The 23,717-nt window shown below is 43.6% G+C and overlaps 1 protein-coding gene across 1 annotated transcript; it reads right to left on the bottom strand.

Moving 5' to 3' along the window:
• Positions 1-710: 710 nt before the first annotated feature.
• On the bottom strand, positions 711-21,138 carry scn1ba (sodium channel, voltage-gated, type I, beta a). Its single transcript, XM_030394008.1, has 6 exons — positions 19,014-21,138; positions 9,092-9,258; positions 6,404-6,653; positions 4,602-4,743; positions 4,266-4,337; positions 711-4,054 (listed from the first exon to the last, which is right to left on the bottom strand). Exons 1-5 carry the CDS (start codon positions 19,069-19,071, stop codon positions 4,271-4,273), a joined length of 684 nt encoding a protein of 227 aa, XP_030249868.1. The 5' UTR covers positions 19,072-21,138; the 3' UTR covers positions 711-4,054; positions 4,266-4,270.
• Between the last annotated feature and the right edge of the window lie 2,579 nt (positions 21,139-23,717).

Raw genomic sequence — 23,717 nt, 5'->3', positions numbered from 1 at the left:
AATGGGTGGAATAAAAAAAGTGACATCTCTGGTTCTGCTGCGTCAGTTTTGATCATTTGTTTTTAAAACATCCACAATGAGCCCAGTGGTCTGCTACTTTCTTGATATTATGTTGTAGCAAAAGACTTTTTAAGCTATGATGATACACTATTTATTTTATTCTTTAAAGTAAAACGTTTCATGTTGTTATCTGATGATATAAGAATGATGATAATCTTTATTTATGTAGCACTTTTATGACACATTTTTGTCGAGCCTGATCCTTTTTTAAATCGATCTAAAATAAGAACAGCTGGAACATTTCAGATTTTGTCTTCTGCCATATCACGCTGTCGCACATGATGGCGTCGTTGCTCTACGTAACACACTTTGCAAAATAGTGATGGGAAGAGGGCAGAGAGACATTGTAGTGTATTTTATAGTTTTGATCCAAGTGTATTTTGCTGTTGTGAGCAGATGAAGAGATTCCAAGAAGTAACGGCACAGCAAGAAGAAAAGAATATTGCAGATATAAATATAACAGACAACACATAACATCTTTGTACTCTGCATTAAAAATCAGCATATCTCAAAAACTGAAACATGCACACAGTTCAAAGCAGTTGTAGAGCATTAAGAAACATTTTGTCGATGTTTTCTACATTTAGAAATCTTTTGGATCAATATGTTTTTGTGTATTTATTCCGTAAAAAGAAATGATGAAAATTTCAGATTTTTTATATATTTTTTTATTTACGACACAATTTGAATACTTGTATCCCTCATTATTGTTTGTTTATTGACTAACATGACCTTTAAGCTCAGGCTGTACAGATCTCAGGGATATGAAGCTTTTTGAAGATACTCCAAGAAAATGACATCACAGTAAGCCAAAAATACTAGTGCAGGCACTGGCGGGTCATTGTTATTGCAGAGTTCAAGGTTAAATAAGTGGGGTTTGTTTTTAAAAGATGAGACCGAGTTTGCAGCCTGAAAACATCTGGTTAGAGTTAATACATCACATTATAACATGATCCATTGTCTGATCCATTTCTGGCTTTCAACCACGTGCACCGTTTTCTGTACGATCGAAGGCATCCAAAGGGAGACACGACTGGTTTTCCTCACGAGAACCTTTATTTCTTTCTGTGTATCACTTTATTTACTTTTTTCCATCTTTTTTTCTTTTTGGCAAGCAACACTTCCACACCTACACATGAACAGGTTGCTGAAAGAAAACACGTGGACACAAAGCAGACCAACGGCGTGGGGAGCAGTGTGGTTTTTTTCCTCTCGCTCGTCGCTTCATCTGTGCAGGACAAAAAGGCGTCAGGATGATATAAACTGATGCATGCCCAAAAAGTTTAAACCCCATCGGTAGGCAGTGTTTGAAATCGCCGTCATTGGAGAAATCTTGCCTGTTGTCTGAAAAAATTATATTGCAGCCTTTTGCTTTTTTGATCAGTAAGGTTGCATCAGTTTTTTTTCTATTTTTCCTTTTTTTGCTCCCTTCTCAGTATCTCAAAATGTATCAAACTCTCTCTTTTGGTACAAAACAGCTCAACGGTAAACTTGCAGAGTGGCAGTGATCGGCTGCCATCTAAGTGTTCACCAACAGTCAATAACCGGCCGTTCAGGAAGAGAAGCACCGCTGCTACACTCCACAAAGGTTTGTGACGAGGCTTCTTTCCTTTATTTTTTCCTTTTTGGTTTCCACTGGCTTCGCACCGGGAGGCACACTGGACAGGTTTTTGTGGTACGTTTGCCCACGGCAGTTAGATAATCAGCAGTTTGACGAGCCCTTAAGTTTTCTACAAAGACACTGAGACATCTGTGCGAGATTAGACATCAGCAGAGAAATTTCAGCTAAAACGATGCTTTGGATGACTTGGCAAAGCAGAACTTTTATAATGTTTTTTATGGCGTGATTTAATTTGTCCTGTGCCATGACGTGGGCATCAGCTTCCTCATGTGTCACAGGAAGTCACACTTCACGACGGGACCCCTAAGTGGTCACGATTCAAACATATTACTTCCTCTGTTTTCCCGTAATAGCTAGTAAGATGTTATTTGTTTTCTCGAAATCAGAAGTTGTTTTATGTCATTATCACGGAAAAACAAGATTTTTCTTGAGATCACGACAAAACAACCTTTGTTATCCCGAGATAAATTAATCTATTATCACAACGAAAAAAAAAGGTTGTTCCCTTTTTATTCCCCAAAGGTTAAAGGGATAGTTCGGGTCTTTTGATGTGGGGTTTTAAGAAGAACTTACTACATTATCTTGGGAAAGCAAAAAAAATTTTACTTTTCATCGCGTGAAAACAGAGAGAATAATATGTTTGTCCCACCGACCGAAATCTATGGAGAGATTTTCTCAGCGCTAAAACTCAAAGTGCTGCTGCGGGTTGAAACAAGGTGGTGGTCTGGGAAAAAGGCCCGTCATCATGCTTTGATTAAAGGGGAATTCTGCTGAAATTTTGCTTTAAATTGTTGTTGTTGTGCAGAATTTGCTTCTTTATCATTGTAAGTCCTCAGGACCAAGAACAACACAGCAAGAACATAAAAGTCTTGTCTGAGACTTGAACATGCTCCCCCAGTCCAATGCTAGAACAGTAAAAAGGAAAAGTTCGCCCCCCAAAAAATCAGTCTTGATCTTCTTACTCCCATGCTGATGTAAAGTTGTTTTTTTTTTTCATTTTTGGGTGAAACTTTCCTTTAAAACCTGACCGGTGCTACATTTCTGTATATTTCAGTGCCTAATGACGGCGTGTCCCTTTATCTGAGAGCACCTTAACAACACCCTCCAGTGACGACCTGAAACATCGAGCAGAGTTCATGTTCGACACGGGTGACGTTTCTCTGGGCGAACACATCCCTGTTGAGTTGTGGTGTCTGAACATGCAGCGACAATTAAGACATAACGACTTTCACCTGATGTGTGACATTCGTGACTCACTGCTTCTCACAGCCACTCCAAAAGTGACAGTAGTTCATCTCACATCCGCCTTCATTCAAATCTGCCCTCTGATTCTGTGTATTAAAAATAAAAACATATGGGGGAGAAAAATAAAAGGTGTGGATGTGTTGTCAGTCAGGGTTGGACCAGTTTATTCATCAGGCTTATGAATATGTCGATAATTATGAATTGAATGTAATACTTTCTGTTCTCACATTGTGTCCTTTCGTTGGTTGGTTTGTGATCAGGATTACACAAAAACTGTTTAACGGATTTCCATGAAACTTGCATGGAGGATGGTTCTCGGTCCAGGATAGACCCCATTAAACTTTGGTGCAAATCGGAATCAAGGGATGGATCCAGGAACTTTTTTCTTGGGCATTTTTCAACATTTTTCTCTGAGACTGATGTATGGATGCTGATCCAAAAATTGATCCTTGATCCCAAAATCAAGCACATTTTGGCAGATGGTATCTACAAGTGAGTACAAAAGGGGCCTATTAGGCCTTGGCGGAGGTATGCGCTCTACTGATTGCCCCTCTAGTCGTCGTGGTGTTTTCTTTTACCATTAAAAACGTTTTCATTTGCACCACAGCTTCATAAACAAGGAAACGCTGGCACTGGTTCAGTTATAAAACCGTTGAACGGTCAAACCCTGATGCCAACACACGGTGTGAAATGAAATGGGACAAAACGGATCAAAAATAAATGGTTGACACAACGTCAGAAGCATTATGTCGGCTGTTGTTGATAGGCTCGTTAGCATGCAGTTAGTGGATATACAGCGTAGGCCTATGATATACTCTACATGTGTCCAAAGATTATCTGTGCATACTTAAACACGTTTATACACTGCTGCTCTCCCCTTCTGTCCCGTTGGACCACGACCTGACGCATCTCTCCCGTCCCCCGGAACGGGACACAGTTCAGTCCTTTTAAATCCTTTGGCAGAGAGTCACTTAGAAAACCTTCCTATGAAGATCCCTCTCTCCTCTCTGTGGTTCCTTTTATCCCGTCACGTGGAGAGGATGGTGAGAGGTGAGCGACGGTGAGAGGAGAGGGCGTGAGAGTGGATGCGAGGATCCTCAAGGGAGCCGCCTTGAGTTCTTCCTCGACCTGAAGTAAACGAAATTGGACTGTCAGGGAAATGAACGACGTGAAGGACAAATTTCATGCTGACAGAATGTTTACTTCGTCCCAGTCACAATGCAATGGGAGTAAACAAACAGTATAAGTGCCTGCTCTGTGAAATAAAGAAGACGCAACAGAGGAAAGCACGAGAATGAGGTGAATTCAGAAATGATGTATAGTGAGAATCCAGACCTACCGTTGCTATTCTGCCTCTTGTTCACCTGCGCAATTATCTTTACTTTCCGATGCTATAGCTAAATACTCCGCCCTGAAGGAAAGAGAGTGGTAGAAAGAAGGAAAGGGAAACACAGGCAGTCAAGGTCAGTGAATCAGAATCAGGACCAGATATCAGTTCAGCGAGGAAAAAGGAAAACATGTTTGTTATTTTGAAAAGAGCACACTGAGACAGATTGTGAAAGCGGTTGGTGGGAAATCAGGACATTTGGACGGCCCAGCAGGTTCTGGAGATGAAGGACTGGCACTGGAGAGAGGCTGGCCGGGTGTGTGTTTGTGTGTCTTCAGTGTTACTCACGCGCTCTCTCTCAGAGCTTCCTCCCCGGCTGCCGCGATCTTCCTGTAGCAGTAAATCATCTCAACCACCAGCCAGAGCTGCAGCCCGATGATGGAGACGTACATCATCACCTCAGACAAGATGGATGCCAGTCCCCTGGTGACTAGAGAGACAGAGAGGGAGATGAAGTGAGATATATTGTATATGTGTGCTTACAGAAAGGGGAGTGGGTTTAATTTGTACCGTTAAAAGGATGTGGGCATCCCGGGCCATCCATTTTTTTATATGACGAGTCATAATTCATGACTTCCAATCCAGAATTACAGATAATTCATGATTTCCTGAATCCTGCTGCAGACACTGTTAACCTGTCTGGCATCCACAAGTTAAAGGTTACTTCTCATCTCTGTGTTAAAGTGATAAAAACATCCACCTGCATCAAGTAATGAAAATTCAGAGGACCGAGCGCTGGACCGTGGGGGACCCCGCATTGCAAATTCAAGCATTTGTCAGTTAAAGCAGTTTTTTGAGCAGCAAAATAAGCTGTAATCCAATTACTAACTCTTAAGTTAATGTGACAAGCTTGTGGCCAATTGACTGTTGGTCCAATATTCATTATCATTTCGCTGTTTTTAGTTCGATAGACTCCAGGAGGAGACATGTGGCTCTGCTGATTTATGTCCATCAGCTAGTACTTTTTCTGTCATGTCCTTTTCACACTTATAGCTTTCTCCTTCTTTCCCCCCTTGTTTTTGCCACAAAGAACTTCCTGCTATAAAACAAAATACCGAAGTTGTAGGCCAGAAAACCAAAACAAAGAGCTGAAAGGTCCCGAAATGCTCTGTAGCGCCGAGGAGAACTTTAATCAACTCACATTACTGTTTAAGTCCAGTGTGTATGATTTAGTGGCATCTGATGGTGGGGTGAAGAGCATCCCTCGTCTCACCCCCTGCTAAAAACACGTAACGCCTAAGGCCCTCTCCAGAACCAGTTTATCGATTTTGTCCGTGTTTAAAATGCTGCGTAGGGTCGAGGGAAACTGCAAAGTTCATTCATAACTCTATGAACGACTCCTTTCATATAGACATTTAATCTGTCAACAATATAAAATGTTTTTTGGGAGGCTTTTTATTTACTGCAGCTGATTGTTTGACAACATGTTTCTTTGACATATTTCATAAATAGTTAAATAACAAATAAAGTAAGTGTATAAACAGTAATATCTGGTTCCCCTCACCAAAACACTCCAACGGACAGATTTCAGCTCTGCTAGCACGGCTGGCTTTCCCTGTTGTTTGGTCTGGGTCATGTCGCAAGACATCCGCCATCAGTGTATGAAAGTATGTATGATCTACTGTAAGTCGCTTTGGACAAATGTGGCTGCTAAATGCCCCCACATGTAAATTGTATACCTCACTTAAAAAAACCACACAATGTCGCCTGGCTGTATTATATTGTGGTCGTAAAGTCTGAAGGTATGTCTGTCTCTTTTTGTGATTTCTCCAGCAGTGAGTGCGTCTTGTTTCTTTTTTTTTTGCTTTCAAATTTTGAGGGACATGCACTAAAACCTTCACATGATGTTCTTATCTCGCTGGAAAAGTTTCTGTCATACCAAACTGCCTCAACCTCCTTTGTTCAAACTCCACGTCTTGTCCTTTTCCCGTCTTGCTCTGTCTACGCTGTCCTGCACGATATCCGGTGGCACTGCTCCGCCTTTCGTACAGACAGAGACCTCCGTCTGTGTCCTTATACATACGGTATTTAACGTTGAACATAAATGAGCCTTTAAGTGCAATCATAAATCTGATAAAAAAAGTCCTTACGCTGCGGCACCACAATTATGGTGACATTCTTGGTGATGTTGGTATGAAACTCGTAGTCGTTGGAATACTTGAGAACGCGGTTGAATATGCAGCGGTAGGTTCCCGCGTCGCTGAGGGTCACATTGAGGATGTAAATGGAGCCGTCCTGTAGGTCGTTGGTGTTATTGCTGCCATTCCAGCGCAGGCGGTCCTCGAAACGTGGGTCATTCACCACTCCTTTAACTTGATCATCATAATTATAGCTGTACAACTGGAAGAGAATCACAGAATGGGATCCATGAAACAACGTTAATGTCATGGTTTGGGTTTTTGTGTCGTGTTGTGTTACTTCCTGCCCTTCGTCTTGTTTTCCCTCCCTTGTGATTGTCATGATTAGCGTCACCTGTCCCTGATTAGCCTCTTGTGTATTTAGTCCATGGGTTTTTCCTCCTCCTGTGTTCGATTATTCATAAGTCCTTGTCCTCCCCGCTCTCTTTCTCAGTTCGTCTGTTCTGTTTCCTCATGTCAGCCCCGTGTTCCCACATGTTCTCTCATGTTCCCTCATGTTCCCACATGTTCCCTCATGTTCCCTCATGTTCCCCGTACTTCTTTGGTTATGTACTTCTTTAATGCTTGATTTTGCTCCTGCCTGTCCCATCTGTCTTTTGGACAGCTTTATCATTGATTGCCTTTTGCCCATGCCCAAGTGTGGATTTTGTGTTTGGGCTAAAGTTTGCGTTTAGTCTTTCATCTTGCCTGTCAGGTCTTGCGATATCCGTAACAATAAAAGCCTGGAAAGCGACGTAGAGGGCGACTCGAATGGGGCGAAAACAGGCATCTTATTCTCTGTTATCTGCAGAGACCCTGCAGCTCTCTGCCTAGATTTCTCACATTTTATCTTTTTTCTCAGTTTCTTCCTTCTTGGGACACTTCACCAACCCAAAATGTCTGTATCTGACTTCCTGGGAATGACACTCAACAATGAAACCATCTTTGAGGCACGTTGTCTAACAGCTCAGACAAATCCTGCTGATTCTGCCTTTTTAAAAAAGTTTCATCTTTAATCTTTAAATGATATTAATATGACGTGAGGTTCAGTTAGCTGGCCGGTAGAAATGTGCTTCAAAGGGAGAATGTTTTACTTTGAATACAGTTCACAGCCTGTACTTCTACTTGTGTACAGACTGTGTGTACTTTTGCTGCCTCTGCGTTCAGCCTGATGACTGTAATTCAAACTACTTTTCCGTATGCTTTCAAAAAACTAGAAACTTGCCGCTTCTCTTCCCGTATCGATCGAGTTGCAGTTACCGCCTTACCTCTGCACTTCCTCGGGAATTAGTGGATGCTGATTCTAAATGGGCAAATGGGATCCCTCCCGCTTTAAGTACATGCTGTAATGGCCTCTTTGCTTGGCGGACAGCAAAAAAAAAAAAAAAAAAAAGACATGTCATGAAAAATGCAAGCCTCTGCTCTCTCTGTTGTGACGAATGCATCGCAGCCGTTTCCCGGAAGAAGACACAATGGCCTCGTTGTGATGGAAGTGTTTGGGGCTTTGTGCTGATTTTGTCTATTGCTCTATCTGGACACATGATAACTAATTACATCAGGGAGAGAGCTGTGATGGAAATGAATTTAATAGTGAAGCTCTATCTTCTTTTTATCTTCGACCAAGACGACTCCATTTTAAATTTACACCAAGACCAAAGTAAGTAATTTTCAAACCCGTTTCAGATACGATTTGTTAGATTTCTCTATTAAAATGTCCCAAAACAATGAGCTTTGTTTTATTTATATATTTTGTTGAGTTGTGCACTAACAATATAAAAGATTTCCATTAGCAGTGGTGGTTATTTTATTGGTGTGTTCACCACAAGCGAGGCAATTTCCGCCTCGCCTCACTTGTGCTAGTTTGACCACAGGCTCTGCCTGTTTACTCTCCTGGGCAGCCAGTTTACTTTACTTTACATTAGCTGAAGAGCAACAGAAAACAGAAAAAGGTGTGTGTGTACCTGTGTGTTTGGTGTAGAGTCAGTTCTCACTAAACTCAGCACTCACCAGAGACTCCAATTCTCTCTGTAATATTACATTTCCCCTCCAGCTCCAGTCAGCAGTCAACACAACAAACCGACAATGGAGATTCACCTCCGTGGTTCACTGAGGCAGTTGGTTTTAATCTCCAAATTAACATCTCAGAAGGACTTCATCCCGTGAAAATGCAAATGCTTCTATATATGTAATATTTCATATTACATTAGTGGATATCACCGGTTTTACTCAACTGGCTCCGACAAATGTTCTGTTTTGAATGATCATGTCTATGTATTGTTGTTCTAGCTGCATATATTTGATTTTGTTTTGCAGCTTCATAAAACAGAGTAAACATTTACTGGACAAATAAAATAACGCCCCTGAGTGCAGGATGAGTCATCAGCATTCTAATGATTTTTCGAGGAAGTTACAAACTCTAAAACACCATAAAAGTACCTACAAAACTTGTTTTTTGCTACTTTTGAGCCCGATATTGGTGTATAGGTGAGATATGGAACAAAACGTGAAAAAAATAAAAATAAATAAACAATAAACTTCGGGTTGGTCCGACGACCAGCACAACATCCGTCTTACATAATGCGCTTTTAACTGTTAACTATTTCTTTAAGTCATGCCTGAGTTTCCAAAGCTTGCCTTGTGTTACATCTGGTCACTACTCACTTGAGAGAACTCGGCCTCATTTGTCGCCCTGAAAAACCAGTCGACCGTGGTCTCAGCGGGCACCTCGGCCCTCATCTTACAGGAGATGCAGCCCAGTTTGAAGCCGCTGTTGGCGACGGCTTCTGTGTCCGACTCCACGTCCACGCAGGCTCCACGGCACAGAGGCGCTACAGAGTGAAAGGGGACGAGGAGCACACAGTCAGACACCTCCTGTATCACTTTAGCGCTCTTTAGGGTCTAAATGTTTCAGGTCACAGGGGTCGGGATTAAGAGCCGTGGGCGGCCCTTCATCATCTTTTCATATACCCGTGACTCAAGGGGAAGGTTGATACACGGGCAGGTATTTTTCCAGTATCGCTGTACTTGCAGGCAAACGTTCTAATCAGTACTTTACAAAAACAGTGTTAGTTACTGAAGCTTTTATATTTGTGCGTGCTTGCTCCCAATAATCATTGCATGCGTGTTTTTTGTTGTTGTTTTTATTTTTACTTTTGTAACCGGCAATTGCTTTTTATCTTGCATTTTTTTTATTTCCACTCATCATTTCAGTCGAGTCGATTTGTAAATATGACTAATTTGGCTTTTCAATTTGGTGGTGACGTACACTTCAGGTGTTTTGAAACTGAGGGGAAATAAAGAGGTTGCAGTGAGCGATACTAGTTTCTTGCATTCTGTCAATTGGTCAGTGAGCTAAATTCATATATAGAAGCGTGAATCTATATATGCCATCATCATCATGACACATACTTCTCATCGGCCGGGAGTTACACACCTGTAACTCCACATGTTTCTCTCTCACACTGCACCTTGCAGTTTCCACTGAGGCCTCAGCTTGACTGTCAACCAATGATCTTGTGCTATTCTCAACTTTGACCTCTGGGGATGCTTTTGTTTTGAATCGCAAGAAAGGGGGGGGGGAGATGAAGGGAGAGGACAGGAAACACAACGCTGATCAGACGAACTCAAGATGAACTGAAATCATTAAACGTTTCGCCGAGGCTGCACGTCGTCCGTGGCCTCGTCTGTACACATACACAAAAAAACAAAGTCTATTCTTCACTCCCTGGGATGCAAATACTGCAGCACCAAAGAATTACACAGATATTAATGCCAACACACTGCAGAGAAACATGGAGGGGAGGAATGGGGGAGGAGGAAATAAAGAGAAAGTTAGCACAGGCTTCAGTATCAACAGCCGTTTCTGCAAAAGCATGGGGAGAAGGGGAAGCAGGAGGGAGGAGGCGGCTGATGCACTGCAGAGAGAGAAGAGGGGGAGAAAAAAGGGAGGGAGGACAAGAGAAAGTTAAGAGTACAATGTCAGGCTTCACAGGCACGAAAATAGAAACTCAAATGTAAGCGGACCCGTTGCTGTCATATTGAAACCAAATACAGAACCCAAACCCAGCTGGACCCGAGAACCCGAGCCGGCACTTCTCTGGAGCTCAGTTTTAACACTTGATTCACGCTGATCTCAAGTTTCAAATAAGCTGAGTGCCTGTTACATAAGTCAAATACAAGCAAGCAATCAGCTGCATTTTGTCTAGATGGATAAGAAAAATACAGCATGGATTATGAGTGAAGGATCTCATTTCGTCAGGGACCAGCTGAAACCGTAGTTTGGATACAGCTTGGGTTTTATTTTCATAGTTTTGGACATCGTTCCTATCAATCATAACACAGCTAGAACCAGAAGCACGAGCAGTCTGATGATCACACAGGTTGTAAACAAACACCACGGTTAGCCAAAAGTATTTGGAAGAGAGAAAAGGAATTAAATTGCAAAAAGGTTATTATGAAATTACCAATATTCGAAGGTGGCTCCAAAACAATAGGGGGGCGGCATAGCGGCTAACTACTCCTCACGAAACCGCTGCAGCATAACGTTAACACTGATGTTTCTTCAAACTCTGCTGATAATTGTAGTTCATTGTGTTTTTTTTTTTTTAGCGTTTTAAATTTAAATTCTGCCCATATCTCAAAAATTGCCCCTTTTAAACAGTGTGGTATAAACATAAGATGACTTATGGTACGTGTCCACAGGATCTGTCGTTTCTGCACCTCCATTCATTTCATTATGTAAGCATAGCATGTAGTGTAGCATTGAGTTTCTAGAGACTAATGCAATTCAGGGGCATCCGGCACGACTTGCCGCCTCCGGAAACTCCTGAAAAACTTTAACATCTAAGTTACCAAACTAACATCCGGGAGCAGAAGGACCGACCAATGGCCAGTAAGTATCTGCGTGGTAGTCGGAGGGTGTAGCCTGCGTTGGCCAAGCGTGTAAAGCTGGGAAGCGTCCCAGAATGACCCTGTGGACACGTACCATTGCTAGTTCGCTTGACTCCCTTCCATGGTGACTGACTCTCTCTCTGAGCCAGCCTCAAGTGGCCATTTGTGGAACTGCAGTTTGCGGCACTTCGGTGTTGGCTTCATTTTTCAGGCCCGGAGGTTGCTGCTTGCTTGCAACGTGTCTACATGTTTGTGTTTTTGTGTCATTGTAGTTGTTATCTTCCCACATTTCTACATTAACATTACTTCGGTGCACAAAATGTTATAATCACAAGTTCAAAACTATGAAACTACGACCAAAGTTGTAACAAATCAGATTTTCCCTCAATGAAGGAGCGTTTACACAGACAGGAGATCCATCACAACAACTCAAGAGAAGAAAACTTGATCGTCTGAACCCTCAAAACTGGGTTCGGTTGAGGCCAGGGTCTTGGGTTTTCGGGTTTTCTGGGGTCTGCAGAGAACCTCTAGATTATAACAAACAGACCTGAGGCGAACAGCATCTGCAGATACTCAGAGAACAGGTGCACCTATCCACAGAGAGCAATGCAGTGAGCGGAAAATACAAAACAGAGAAGATTCAATTTTTTTTTTTTTCCGTTTTATCTCTGCTATAATTAGCTCTCTCTTGTCTGGTGCAAACGTGACTTGATTGTTTGTGTTAATTACAGGCTGCCGTGAGCAGCACCAGCTGTCGGCGCTGCAGCTAATCCCTGGTTGCCAATAGAGGTCGATGAAAGTCATTCATCATCTAATGCCCCTGTGAAAACCTCACGGGAAATCAACCGATAGGCATTTTTTTTTGGCCGGGCGACACCGGCGAATGTTTGGTTAAACATTGATATGCAGCGATAGTTTGACTCAAGTCTGTCAGATCTGAAAAAGGACAGAGAAAGACAGGAAGAGACACCCGACAGACACGAGAGCAAGACATCCCATGCAGAGAAACACAGAAGGGTTGGAGATGGGTTAGGGTTAGCATATTGACGGCGCAGAGAAAATGAGGTGAGACCTGGAACACAGACAGAGGAGACACATTACAACAACAACGACAACAACAACAACAACAAAGCACACGTTCGATGGACGACAGGAAATAAATGAGGGGGATGTGTGAAGACAGAGGGGAGCCCTTCAGTTGCAGCACAGAAGGGAACAAAAAGAGAAGAGGGGGAGACGGATGAAAATCAAGCAGGAGCACACAGAGACAGTGTGAGGCGGTAATCCTGAGGGAGGCCGGTGGTGACGCAGACGGAGGCGAGATTGTGCAAGGTGAGCAGGGGATGCTGCTGACTGTCCGAGGCTGAGACAGCAGGTTATAAGACGACGCGGCGAGAGAAGCGGGAGGGAGACAAACACAAGCAGACACAAAGGGAAGCCAAACATCCAAAGTGCGGACTCGACACAAGTCCACCAATCTGCCTCTGCGACGCCTCTCACTGACAGCAGCAGGACACAAACGCACGGAGCATCAAAAATGCAAACCCCGTTGCGTAATCTGCGGACTGAGGTTCAGGATTATGCAATGGATATTCCAGAAATTGCAGATTAGGAGGTTTTTTTTTTTCTGGCTGGTTAATCCCTCATATCAGTTTCTGTATACCCCTGAGGCACACAATGCAGAAAAAAAAACCCCTGACTTATAGCTTTAGCTGCACAAAAGACCATCCACCCACTGAGCACAGCTAGCCTAGCGCTTCGCTGGGAGCTAAAGGAGCCAAAAAGACAGAAGAGATGTAGGGAACAAAAATTGCATAAGCAGCCGCAAAAAAAGAGACGAGGGAGGACAACATCTGTTTCCATGGATGGGTTACCACCGACGTAAACACACACGCGTACTGTCGGCATACACAGCCTGGGGAAATGCCAAGCATCCGTGACATTTCCCTCGACACCAAACAAGCGAGAGACTTTCCACTGGAACAAGTAGATGATGGAGGCACGCTGCTCTGCGAGCGTCGCTTTGATTTCACTCCAGAGAGCTGTCATGCTGTCACGGCAGGTAAAGCGGTGCCACAGCCGGTGCGTCAGTGTAGAACAAGCCCGAGGACGCCTGACCTGCTTTCCTGTCACTTAGATCTGTTCTATAGGATAAGTGCACCCAAAAAAAGGAAAATTCTGTCATTATCTACTCACCTCACTAAGGGTGTAAATTCTGGTGAAGTTTTGTAGTCAAGTAAAACATTTCAGGAGCAAAACAGCAAACAGCAAAACAGCAAAACAGCGTCGCAGCATTCTGCTAATCAACTGATGTAGATGGAGACGTTTTAAAAACGAAGAAAAAACGAAGAAAAAAAAGAACGGAAATAGAAAATTGTCTCCATACAGAAGCCCTGACATCCCGAATTGATTTGAGATATTTAGGTTTTTCTAAGCAGTCCAAAAGCACCGGTGCCAAAATGTGTAATAACATCATCACGTGACATACTTCGGCCCAAAATGACTTTTTTCCCATAAGCTTACATTGGGAAAACAGTGGAGTGGATTCATTTTTTCTGAGCATCACAACCACAATATAATATTTTGATCCATTCAGTCTGTGAGCTTCTTGAGTCTTATATTTGATTAGTTTTATGGCAAACTGCGACTTTCTCAAGTTCAAAAAGCTTCGGACCCGTTCGGTTCAACATGTTAAGGACTCAAAACATTACGCGGCTTCAGTACACTTGATTTTTTACTTCATCAGCGAGTCGTCCTGAAAATCTCCACGCACAGAGAATGATCTGCATGTCCTCATTCATAATGTCCACTTGTCCTTGTCTGTCCTTGAATGCCTCGGACACACACACACACACACACACACGGACACAGACGTAGTTTCCAGAAGCACTCCCTCCTTGAGGTGTGCGAGTGGCGTGAATCAGGACATCTCTGGTGCTGGTGGAGCATCGTAGGAGCGAGCTTCATGTCTCTCCTCTCATTGGTCCGTCTGTCTCCAGGTCATCAACTCCTTCTGCCCTGCTTTTCTCTTTCTGTCTTTGGAGAATGTGAGAGCTGATTTCTTCAGTGTGTCGCCTGATTCTCGGCAATGTTATTCTGAACATTCACCACCGGCGACTCCACAGCTGGATGTTGATGCTGAAACTCCAGTTTTGATGACTGTAAATCATTGAACTGGAAGACTTTTTCCTCACTATTTGTCTGGAAACTGGCTCATAAAATGCTTTCACGGCTGTAACGATGAATTGATTAACCGAATAACTGATTAGTTGTCAGCTTTTAAAAATGGTCTGATTGCAGCTCCTTAAATGTGAATATTTTCTGTTTTTCTTTCCTCCACTGTGACAGTAAACTGATGATCTTTAGTTTGTGGACAAAACAACATCAACGCTGATCAATATTATCTGCCATTTTAAACACATTGTAACTAATCAATTATCGAGAAACTATTAGAAAGATTAACCGACAATGAAAACAATCATTTGTTGAAGCCCTTGTCCACATATTCAAGTGGACAATATTTGGTATTGGGGAAGAAAACTCATTTTACAGCACAGTAAGAAATCTTTAAAACTGATATACCGGGTGTTATTATTATTATTAGTGATTAAAATTGGTGCTTTAGTTTAAAACAGTTTGTGTGTTAAATGGGTTGATATCTAATCAGGTCTGCGCCCATGACATGTCATTTTTGTATTTTTTTCCTGACTGGTATAAGAGATGTTGTTCTGATGATGAATCTAAAAAAAATGTGTCCCTTCTCACTGACTTCGAAGGTGCTGAAGACAAATCTTCTTACACCTCTGGTCATATGCACAAATTGAAGAGTTGAGCAGAACATTCAATCAGCTATTTACAATAATAACTGATAAACCAAAGAGTTCTCGGCTCTACAAATACAAGCTGAGCCGTCTGGAACTTCATCGCTTCCTTCGCGTCCTCTCTCGCTCCCACAGGGCACCTTTGTACGACAGGCCTCTGTCACACAGCTGGATGAACAGGGGCTCAGGTGTGTGTGACACAGTTTAGGAGGCCACGCTGAATCCAGGTCACGGCGACAACAACATCCCACACTGGATTCCTGAATTGGGTCTCGCAGTGGAAAAGAAATCCTCAAACAGAATCAGAATGAAACTCTCTTCAGGAGATTCGTGCAGCTGCGAGGCTTCAGATGGAGCGCGTCAATCAACAGCTCCTTGTTTACGCCGCCTGCCGTTTGTACGAGGCGTTAAATATAGATCCATACATCCCGCACACTGAATGTTGCCGCCATTGCGAGCGGGCTTGCTCCACTGCAAATTTCAATGTACTTTTAGTGTGTGTCTCTGCCTCTGTAAAGCACTTTGATTCGCCTGGAGTTTTAATAGATATACATAGATAAACTTGCCTTTAAGTCAGTTGGAAAAACCAAGAGTAAGAACACTTTTCTGGAAAATTCCTGAAGCTAAAGTCAACCCACGAATCGGCCCTAACAGAGTTTTAAAAAGTTGCTACTGCACTCAAGTCGTTATAATCAGTTTATGCTCTGCCCCTGCTGCTTAAAGCGATGAGCTTCTCTGTAATGTGATTTCCAATTTGTGATGCGGCGGTCGGAGTGGAGTGATGGAATGGACATGAATCCAAATGGCTCGTGGGCTGAGACAATGGTGCGGTTGTTCGGACATCCTGTTGACAGCCTTCTCCTTCGACCAGAAGTTCTTGCTCGAGCCATTTGCAGACTAAATGGCTCCGGGAGTCTCTCTGCTGCATGCATTAGCTGAAGTTGCCTTTCGTTGCATTACATTTTTATGAGCCCGGTCTCCAGGATGTAATGTTAACACTTAACGTTCCTGCAAAACACAGTAACGCCTGGGGCTTTAAACCAAACGTGACGTATCACGTTCACATTATGCTTATTAGCCACTGTTCACACCAGGAGGGGACGGTGGTCTTATTATAAGATAACCATCTCCATCCGTGTCGGTGGTGACCAAAACAGGCATTTTAAGTCAAACCGTGATGTTTTCCTAACCCCAGCCAAGTGGGTTTTGAGTGTAAGCACAATGTTGCGACAAGAGAGAAACGGAAAGTAAACGTTTGGTTTGACTGATCTGTGGTTTTGCGGAAAACATACTCGGCTGACATTTATTCCGGTGATTGATTTAGTTTAGTTTGTGTCAAATGTGAAGGCAACGTGACTCGCCAGAGTAAATGTTGGCAAAGAACGTTCCAGCAAAACCACGTAAGTTTCTTTATGTCGCAACTATTACCCTCTTGTCACAACACTGTCCTTTTGCTTTGAATCGGTTTATGCACAAACCCACTGTGAAGGGTTTAGGAGACATCACGATCGTCATCAAACATGGCTGGAGATGTTCCACATTCTTGTAAAGTCTCCTTAAAAATATCCAGTCATGCCATGTTGAGACATGTTGAAACACTGTGGTCCCTTGTAGAAAACTATCCAGTGGTTTCTCTCTTACAGATGCTGTAACTCAGACTTGAACCCCAGTCACGGGGCTCATGTAAATATGTAGGTTTACTCATGATAATCTGCACATTATAATGTAAAAACTTGTTTTATTTTGAAAGAGTGACGCTCAACAGTTTCATTTGTAGATTTTTTGGCACTAGGATGAGCTGCAGCTGAGATCTAAGTCTCTTTAGTTGTAGCGAGACGTCCCTTTATTTCACCTGTTTCTTCTTTTCCTGATTGTATTTTACAGCCGTCACCAAACTCATCTTCCTTTTGTTCATCCGGAAGCCCCTTGAATTCCACCTCATGTGTAAATGCACATTTCAACAACAAAAAGCAGAACGAGAGGCTATTTTTATCAGCCTCAATCTGTTCCTCTCCTCTACTTTTAGGAGATTCCATCCAATTTCCTGTCTCTTGTCGTCATCCCCATCCTCTCCGCGTCCAGCTCCAGATGTGCTCACTGGACCCGGTCCTTAACTAACCCGCCGGCTCCTCAACCAAACCATCTATTTCTGTCAATCGAGGTTGTGTAACCTTCTTACTTAGCTTCCCCGCTCGCTGCCTGGTCCCCGGCTCAACCTCCTGCTGCTCTGCCTTCTTGTTTCAACCTTATGTCCCGGATCAGCTGTCACTTCGCGTCAAGGAGTAAACAATTATGATATTTTGGGATATTATGAGGCTGCGTCGAATCAGAGACAAGGAGCATCTGTCAGTCAGTGATCTATCTTTAAATTCATAGCTTCTGTCTTGAGCTTTTAAATCCCAGTGCTTAAAACGCGATTATCTGTGACGGCAATAAGCTGCCTAAAAAAAAAAAAAACCTTCTGACTTTTGTGTTGTGACTTGTGTTCTACAAGTCTACATGTTGTTTAAATTGCCTCCAGTCATTATTGAATAAATAAAGAGAGGTGGCTGTGATTGTAAATGTCCTATAGTGGCAGGCTATAGTGAGGGATGATTTCCTTGCAGAGCTGCTCCTCCCGAGGCGTCAGGAGACTGACAGTAACTTAACGGTGATGGATTATGTAGCTCAGGCTATTTTCATCTCAGGGTTTTTTCATGCAATAAAAGAATAAACGGCAGTAAATCCCCGCTGGTGAAGGTGTGAAATTGAGTTATCTCAACCAGCAGGACTGGGGAAGGGCGAGGTCTCAGATTTGAAGGAACTTTTCTCTCTTTTTAAAGACTTTGCCGATGCACACACAGCACCGACCCTGACTTGAGCGTCATACATGAGAACAGCTCATCCCTCACGCAGAGATCACAGCATTAACTCGCCGAGCGTCCGTTCACGTCAGACCTCATTCATTAAAGTTCCCGCGTAAGAAACCTTGCTTAAGCGTATTTCTAAGAATCACCTTTGGAACTTAAATCCCACCTTTCATTGAAAGCCCCGACCTGCCTTGTGTCTTCCCCTCATATAATGGCAGCACATACAAGAGGTGAGTCCACAAAGAGCCAGAAACCAGAAGAGAAAAATCTGACGAGATGACAGCGATGGTAGAGGGAAGTCGTGACAGGCTACAGTCACTATTGTCTGCAAAATCATTAACCAATTATCAGACAAATTAATCAATAATGAGTAGAAACATTAGTTGCAGCCATAATCTGCACATGTCAGAGGAGCACAGTGCCCCGGTGTATGTATGTGCATGAAATACACAACATGACTGCTGTATCTGCATATGTGTGCGCGTGTGTGTGTGTGCATGTGCGTGTTTGCATGTGTGTGTGTGTTTGTTTGTGTATGTGTGTGTGTGTGTGTGTGTGTGTATGTGTGTGTGTGCACCCTCCATTTTAACACTGCCACATGGCCTCATCTCATTACTCCAGAAAAAAAAAACCTCAACAGCTGGGCTTTTAGCAAGCAATCCAACACAAAGATGGAACCATAAACACTCACACACATCTGTATCTGAACACACACGCACTTCAGTCCATAAACACAAGCACACACGCACACCCGTCGCCTACAAACAGAGCAGCAGACAGCAGCAGCGAGGTCATCGCGTCAGACGACAGGCACACACCTCCACGACGGTCACAAACAGCACAGGGAATCAGTGAGCAGTGTGTGTGTGTGTGTGTGTGTGTGCGTGTGTGTGTGTGTGTGTGTGTGTGTGTGGGAGGGGAGGGGGGGGGGGGGTTCGAGGGTCGGGTGGGTGGCCCACATGCATGCCAAGGTGTTGCCATCGTGGCGGCGTCGCCACAGCAACGAGACCACTGCCCACTCACCTTGAAGCGCCAGGAGGACCAGAGGCAGCAGCAGCAGCAGCTCCTGTGCTGCAGACATCCTGACAGGAGAGGGACGACCGGTGGCGACTCTCAGCGGCGTCAAAACACACCACACACACACACTCTCTCTCTCTCTCTCTCTCTCTCACACACACACACACACACACACACACACACACACACCTCCGAACAGGAGACACAGGACAGATCTACAGCAGCTATTCCAACTTGGGCGATGAAGCACTTAGATGCCAGAGACGTCCCGGCTGTGATTGAGAGACTGGGGAGGTGAGAAGACGAGACTCTTCTGGGTGTGGTGTCTTCTTCCTCTTCTTCTCCTCCTCCTCCTCCTCCTCCTCCTCCTCCTTTTTTCCCCCCTTCTTCTTTCAGCTGAGGATGGAAGGAGGGCTGGAAAGAGGGGTGGGTGGGTCTTCTTGCTGATCTGGCCTTCTTAAGCACCTGAACACTCTGACAGCAGCAGCAGCAGCAGCAGCAGTGTGGAGGCGTGTGCCCGGCTGCCTCGACCGCTCACCCTCAGTCTGTGCTGCTGCAGAGTCAGTGTGCCGGCGTGTAGAGTTACCAGAGGGAGGAATCACACCGGGTTTCAGGTTTCGGCCTGTTGTCCCTCCAAAAGAGGCCTTTGTTCAACTATTTATACTCTGTGGCACGCCCTTAAGAATGAGACCTCCAGTACTGTGGACTCCACAGGCCGGTCGATAAATGGCACTGTCAGTGATTAGCAATAAAAGCTACCGGAAGACTGAGAGTTTTTTAGGGGGACGCCGCTGAGAGTTTTGTGCCGAACGTGGAAGACGTGGCGTGCAAGAGAAAGAGAGAGGGAGTGAGCTGTGCAATGGAGCCAAAGTGGCTGTGCAGAAAAAAAGTCTGTTCAAATGTCAAATTGTTGCATGCATGAATGCCTTCGATGGGGAACATTAAGCAGCTCTCCCTGACTTCTTCTCCCCTCAAGTGTGAGTGCTGATGTGATAGACACAACAACAACAACAACAAAACCAGGAGGGTCAGTTCTTTACAGAGCCACAGTGTGAGCGGAGTGACAGCTGGAAGCACTTCCTCTCGCTCTCTTTGGCTTTGGAAGAATGATAATCAACTTTTTTTTTTTTCTTTTTCTAATTATTATCTTATTGCCTCACATGAGTGTCACTGCTGTCTTCCTCGCAGTTTCACCATCACATGACTGAGCTCCAGTCTCCATGGCTCACTCAAGCGAAGTCATCCTCTGTTCGCGCCCGGCAGGTGAGCCATATGGTTTGTTTAGCTTCAGGTGGCCGCGCTGCTGGGATGGGTCACCAGCACATGACACCAGAGTGTGAGAGGCATGCAGAGGGAGGGCGGAGGGGTGGATGGATGGATGGATGGATGGAGGAGGGGGGCAGGTTATTTACACCGCGTCCGTGCGTCTTTGGAGGCTAAAAGACGTGCGTAATTGGTTTGCGCATTCCAGCGGTGCGGCTGTGACGACTTGACCGCGCACGAACCTGCAACTTATCTCGAATCTGTGGATTTAGATTTATTAAAAAAACCGCATGAAATCCTGCCTGTCCTCGTTTAAAAATCCCATCCAGCGTCTCTACGTCTATTTTTTTTTTCTTTTTTCTACCTGTCACCTTTTAATTAAAACACCCTCTTTTTTTTTTCGAGACAACAAATCCTGCAGTTTGTCTTCACTGATATCCTTGAAACGTCTCGTCCTCCTGTTGATGGGTCAGAGGTGGACGGCGGCTTCCATCCCGCGTCGGGCAGTCAGAGTCCCTCTGCGACCATCCGAGAGATTTTAGTCATCAGAGCACAACACAGACAAAAAGGAGGATAAACGATGTCCTTCCTCTTCCTCTTCTTCTACTTCTTGCCCTTTATGAAGACGCGCACGGTGGGAAACGTCTTTTGGAGACACGCGTATTCCTCCTGGAGCTGCCGACCGACGCGTCAAAAATTAAGGGAAGCGGAGACAAACACTGATACACATAGACGGGAGGAGGGGGGGAGAAAAAAAAATCAGTAATCTCCAGAAATTACATGGTGTGTCAGTGGAAGGATGCCGCGCTAATCAGTCTTTGGGACGGGTGACGGCTGAGGGAGGGAGGGAGGGAGGTGCATGCAGGAGGGAGGGAGGAGAAGGAGGAGGAGGAGGGGAGGGTGTGATGCATTGCAGCAGAGGGATGGAGGAGCCGGACGAGGAGGAGGAGGAGGAGGAGGTAGAAGCGTTGTCATGGCAACCGTGTTTTTTTACGTGATGTTTTCATCCCGTCCAGAAACCCCCACGTGTTGGCAAACAGGTCACGGATCTCACAGAAGAGCTGTGTATTGTGGTACAGGAGAAAAAGGGCCATTTGATTAAAAAAAAAAAAAAAAAAAAAACTATTAGATGTTTTCTGTTTTTTAAATTAAGTTTGGTGGATGTGGATCTACAAAAAAAAAAGAGCAGATTTTAATGTGAGAAAACAACAAGTCAGAAGTCCCAGCATTAGTTTATGACACGGGTCAGGACACAAGATTCATAGATTCAAAGGAGTGAGGTGCAGTAATGAGTCCGAACAGCCAGAAAATCAGTCGGCGTTTTTGCACTTCTGGTTCTCTCCTCTCAAAGTCAATGAGCCTTTTTTTTAATTGGTTGTCGGTTAAATGTCTGAAATAAGGTCTGTGGTTACAACGTGCTTTAGATATTTACATGTTTTGTTCAAATACATCATTAAATGTACCAGTTGATTATAAAACGTTTGTAAATGTGTGTTAAATACGGCGGTTGCTAACGAGTGGCTAAACCAGGCCGCAGAAGTTGTGACGGACTTTAACCATCATCACCTCATTATGACAACATTAGCTTTTTACGTCCAGTGATTTATTTTACGCCTCGAATCAGTGAACATAATCGCACAGAAAAAAACGTGTAAGTAGCATAAACTTGTGTTTGCCCCAGAGATTATTTTCCACGATATTCCAATTTAAGTGCCACAGGCTTTTTGTGGAGGGAACCGAGTTGATGCTAACATCCGGGTTAGCCCACAAAAATGTGTCATCGCTACACCCCTCTATTAGTCTATTAGTCATATGTGTGGTGAAATGCAATGTTCTGCTAAAAGAGCAGTAAATAAAACAATTAGGCTACATGAAAGAATATAAGTGATATATATTCATTTCCATTATATACATTAGACACACATCTAAAAACAGTGCTGGAAAGAGTGCTGCAAATCTTTACTCATGTACGAATACAGTTACAGCACTGAAAGATTACTCAGTTACAAGTAAAACTGCTGGTTTTAAATAATACTTCTCCTACTTTGAAAGTACAAAGTATTTCTGATCTATCTATCTATCTATCTATCTATCTATCTATCTATCTATCTATCTATCTATTGAACTAAATAACTAAATAACTAACTAACCCAATGTGAAATTGAAGAAATGTGACGTTGCAACATAACCCCTGTTTGCAGAAACATATTGCCAACATTCATTCTGTCAATTTGGCTGTTACGACATATTCCTTCTGCTTTAACTGACATCAGCCTCACATCAGACATCTGGTTCACGTCGGGTGATTCGAAAAGGATTAGTCACTTTCATATTTTGTCATAACGACACGGAAAATTTGCTTTTGATTCACCTCAACCCTGTCCTGCATGTGCCATATTTCAAACCCACGTTTCTCACCACCACTGCTTTCTAACGAAGTAACCCACATACGTACACACACACACACACACACACACACACACACACACACACAACCACATCTAACCTGACCAAAGGTGCACTGACTCACTCAGAAGGAAATCAGTCCACTGAGCGTGTGTGTGTGTGTGTGTGTGTGTGTGTGTGTGTGTGTGTGTGTGTGTGTGCTGATCTCTCATTTTGGCCATTTCATTATGCCAGTAGTTGGGATTACTGTGCTGATTGCATCCATGTCCTCGCCCTGACAAATGCACCGTTCCTCTGCGTGTGTGCGTGTGTGTGCCCTTCCTGTGTCCTTAATTCCACCAACATCCGGTTTTATCTTTTTAGATATGTGGATTAACTTCAGTCACAGTAAAAAAAAAAAAAAAAAAGAAACACAAGTGAGAATGAATATCGCTCTAAGAGGCACAGAGGATCAGCTCTCCTCAGCGTCCACAAGTATAAAAAACCTCAGATGTTCAGTGATTCTTGTACAAACAAACCAAAAAGTCAGTTTGATGATTTGATGATTAATTAAGAGATCATTTGATTTTTGAGAATTTAAGCCACAGACTCTGTTTTTGAAATATCGCTCATGTCAACTGATCTTGTGTGATTCGGGTTTATTCTTAAAATCAGGCCAACGCCTCGTGGTTGTATTTTTTTTATCCACCACATTAATGTTTCACTCGGGGAGGATGGGTGCCCCTCTGTGCACCTGCAACCAGTCGCCATTAGAGGGAGATGAGGTGACAGAGAAACATCTTTTTTTCATTTCAACACAAGGGAACAGAAAGAATTGTCGAAAAACTGGAAGAAAAAAAAAAGACGAGCGGCAGTAAACATTTCTGATGAAGGGAGCACCTGCGGATGTGGTTTGACTTTCATTATCTGGTAGAGGTGTTAAGCAAACCCTTCCTGAGAAATCACAACATGACTGTCTCTAAAAACAGACTGTATTTAATCTAAAAGCAGACAGAAAAAAATAAACGAGCGTGATAACAGTCCGTGTGTGTGTCATATAAG

The sequence above is a fragment of the Sparus aurata genome, chromosome 17 (genome assembly GCF_900880675.1).
Source record: "Sparus aurata chromosome 17, fSpaAur1.1, whole genome shotgun sequence".
In the NCBI taxonomy this organism is placed as follows: Eukaryota; Metazoa; Chordata; class Actinopteri; order Spariformes; family Sparidae; genus Sparus; species Sparus aurata.
The sequence above is the reverse complement of the archived record's forward strand: the minus strand, read 5'-3'. Positions and strand labels throughout refer to the sequence as shown.